Source organism: Nanorana parkeri, unplaced genomic scaffold (genome assembly GCF_000935625.1).
Source record: "Nanorana parkeri isolate BGI_ZX_2015 unplaced genomic scaffold, ASM93562v1 scaffold2148, whole genome shotgun sequence".
NCBI lineage: Eukaryota > Metazoa > Chordata > Amphibia > Anura > Dicroglossidae > Nanorana > Nanorana parkeri.
Window position 1 is genome coordinate 1 of NW_017308416.1, and position 3,595 is coordinate 3,595.

At 49.1% G+C, this 3,595-nt stretch overlaps 1 protein-coding gene across 1 annotated transcript in view; it reads left to right on the forward strand.

The window, feature by feature from the left end:
• Window positions 1-97: 97 nt before the first annotated feature.
• The window catches only part of LOC108800872 (zinc finger protein 234-like), a 4,720-nt gene continuing 1,222 nt past the window's right edge, over window positions 98-3,595 (forward strand). The window contains exons 1-5 of the mRNA XM_018572856.1: window positions 98-325; window positions 1,008-1,229; window positions 1,310-1,445; window positions 2,187-3,103; window positions 3,305-3,382. Of these exons, the coding sequence (XP_018428358.1) occupies window positions 98-325; window positions 1,008-1,229; window positions 1,310-1,445; window positions 2,187-3,103; window positions 3,305-3,382 (1,581 nt within the window). The remainder of the gene's footprint in view (window positions 326-1,007; window positions 1,230-1,309; window positions 1,446-2,186; window positions 3,104-3,304; window positions 3,383-3,595) is intronic.

The window sequence follows — 3,595 nt, forward strand, 5'->3', positions numbered from 1 at the left end:
TCCGGGGTGACCGGAACACGGGGAGTCCGGGGAGACCAGAAGGTAATTGACCTTTATGTGAAGAGTGAGTTGGAGGAACTCCGAGTATAATTCATGTATGAGGACCAGCGCTGAACTCCTCCCCTCGGGGGAGGTGTACAGGAGGACGGGGCCGTCATACACCCCGGATATCAGAGAGAGGGGCGCACATCTGACCAAAAAGAGGGACAACAGCGGGGCGGGGGGTCCTGACGGTGCTCACCAGGAGGAGGCGGCACTTCCCGCACTGACCACCAGGGGGGAGAGCGGAAGTTATTCAATACGCGAGGCGCAGACAGGAAGTGATGTAGGGTGCAGACAGGAAGTGATGTCAGGTATAAACAGGAAGTTGTGGGGGATTTTGGAGGAAGTGGAGAGGAGACGTTGCCGGAACTGGTAACAAGATATTATTTTATATATCCGGCAGCTGATTCCACACACACGTATGATGTATTATCTGCCCGCACACGCGTGTATGACCCGTAGTTAGGGGTACCACCCGAACACTCTAGAGCCACATACTAGAATATAGAGGAGAGGCAGCCAGGGGCAGGAGTAGGAACACCGGGTATAGAGGACTACAAATCCCAGCAACACATTATACAGCAATGCAGAATACTTTCAGCTTATGGTTCATCTACAGAAGGAAAATACCGAATGGCCAGAGCAATGGAGGAGGACCGGAGTCACATGACCGAGAGGATACTGGACCTCACCCTGGAGATCATCTACCTGCTGACCGGAGAGGTGAGGAGGATTCCGGGAGGTCACATGACCTGGCCGGAGAGGTGACGAGGATTCCAGGAGGTCACATGACCTGACCGGAGAGGTGAGGAGGATTCTAGGAGGTCACCTGACCGGAGAGGTGAGGAGGATTCTGGGAGGTCACATGACCTGACCGGAGATCAGGTAGATGATGGACAATTGTTGGTTGGTATGATTTCTACACAAGTGTCTTTGTTACAATGAAATGATTATTATATCTTCAGAGTGGAATCTTCGGGGATTATAACATTGTTGTCAATGAAGAGTTAAAGGAGGAGGATGAGGAGTACGGGGTGATGAAGGAACTTTTTGAAGAACAGAAGAAACTCTACAAGGACACTATGACCGAGCCACCTAGTATGAGGAACCCACCAGAGAGATGTCCCCGTCGTTTGTCTTCCCAACATTCCACACAGGAAGGTCTCACCGTCCCCCACCATGATCAGGTGGGTGGGACTGACTGAGATCTCTATGGTATGATGTCCTTCTCAGGAGATTTCGGTGATATTTCATTCTGTTGATTTAGGGTGAAGACATGAAGGAAGTGAAACTTGAGGTGAAAGAAGAAGAGACGAGTGTGAAGGGTGATGATCGGTCTGCAGTGGAAGCCGGGACAATGGTGACTGTGAAAGTAGAGGGATCGTCCATAGAGATCAGCTCAGGTGCGTGATCAATACTAACTGCCGAAAGTTCACATGACGTCATGTGACCAACAAATGGGGAGGAGACACTGGACACCATATGATGGTCCATCTCCGTTCCCCAATATAACGTCATGTGACCAACAAATGAGGAGGAGATACTGGACACCATATGAAGGTCCATCTCCATCCCTCAATATAACGTCATGTGACCAACCAATGAGGAGGAGATACTGGACACCATATGAAGGTCCATCTCAGTTCCCCAATATAACGTCATGTGACCTACAAATGAGGAGGAGATACTGGACACCATAAGAAGGTCCATCTCCATTCCCCAATATAACGTCATGTGACCAACAAATGAGGAGGAGATACTGTACACCATATGAAGGTCCATCTCCCTTCCCCAATATAACGTCATGTGACCAACCAATGAGGAGGAGATACTGTACACCATATGAAGGTCCATCTCCCTTCCCCAATATAACGTCATGTGACCAACCAATGAGGAGGAGATACTGTACACCATATGAAGGTCCATCTCCATCCCTCAATATAACGTCATGTGACCAACAAATGAGGAGGAGATACTGGACACCATATGAATGTCCATCTCCATTCCCCAATATAACGTCATGTGACCAACCAATGGGGAGGAGATACTGGACACCATATGAAGGTCGGTCTCATGGTCTTGGTGTGGGGACATTGTGGTCCATCGTTGGCTGGGTTGTATTAATGAACACGTCTCTCCAGCAGATGCCCCCAATGTCTGGAAGACCTCGATGGGCCGAGTCGTCTCCTCTCCACGTACAGAAGATGACGGCAGAGGACAATTTTCTCCGGGTGGAAGTCCTGATAACCAACATCCAGTGACTCACCCCAAACTAGAGTCCTCCACATGCTTACATTGCGGTCAATATTTTAGAGAGCAGCGTCATCTGAAGGCCTACTCCTGTACAGAGTGCAAAAAGTCCTTCAAGAAAAGAGCGGACTACGTCAGGCATCAGAGAGTTCATACCGGCGTGAAGCCCTTTTCCTGTCCGCAGTGCGGGAAATGTTTCTCACAAAAAGGACACCTCAGCATCCATTTGAAACGTCACTCTGGCGAGAAGGCGTTTTCCTGCCCCGAGTGCGGGAGAGGTTTCATTAATAAGTCTACGCTTATTGGCCACCAGATAATCCACACCGGCGAGAAGCCGTTTTCCTGTCCCGAGTGCGGAAAACGTTTCTCACAGAAAGGACACCTCAATATCCATTTGAAACGTCACACCGGCGAGAAGGCGTTTTCCTGCCTCGAGTGTGGGAAACGCTTCACTCACAAATCTACACTCATCAACCACCAGAGATTCCACACCGGCGAGCAGCCGTTTTCCTGCTTAGAGTGCGGCAAACGCTTCACGCGGAAAATGAATCTCGACCGACATCAGAAGATTCACACGGACCCGGCTTTATTCTCCTGTCTGGAGTGCGGAATGCCCTTTAGAGGGAAGTCTGAGCTGAGGATACATCAGAGAAGTCACGTCGGGAAGAAGATCTTTCCATGTTCAGAGTGCAAGAAGTCATTTATTAGCAACTACGAACTCATTAGACACCAGAGGACTCATACGCGGAGAAGAAGCCGTTTCAAGGTTCCACACGCGGGAAATGTTTCTGCACTAGAGGACTCCTCAACGGCCATATGAAAAGTCACACTGGTGAGTAGCTGTTCTCTGCAGCGTGTGGGAAGTGCTTCATATGAAAAGATGAGCTTCTTCTACAATGGAGGATTCACAGTGGCAGTCGGGCCTTTTCCATGCATTGTGTGTGGGAAAGGTTTCACAAAGAAAAGGAACTTCAGAGAACTCATGCGCACTGGTGCTGGTGGTGTTCCGTAGAATGACTCTGTCCATAACAGTCCTGTGTGTGGGGCACAGATGAAGACGTTTTATAAACTGCAGATGCACCCGGAAGTGGTATGTTGGGTTACAAAACAATTCGGTAGTCTCACTATACTGCCAACGTTAATGCAGCAGGACTGAGTACAAATAAAGTTTATATAAACCCCCAAAAACATAAATGTCATATATAATATATCGCACATCCTCCTGGACTCGGCAGAAGTCCCTTTAATCGAAGGTAAGGTTCTGCCATTGGTTCAATATCATTGATCGGGGGGGGGGGGGGGA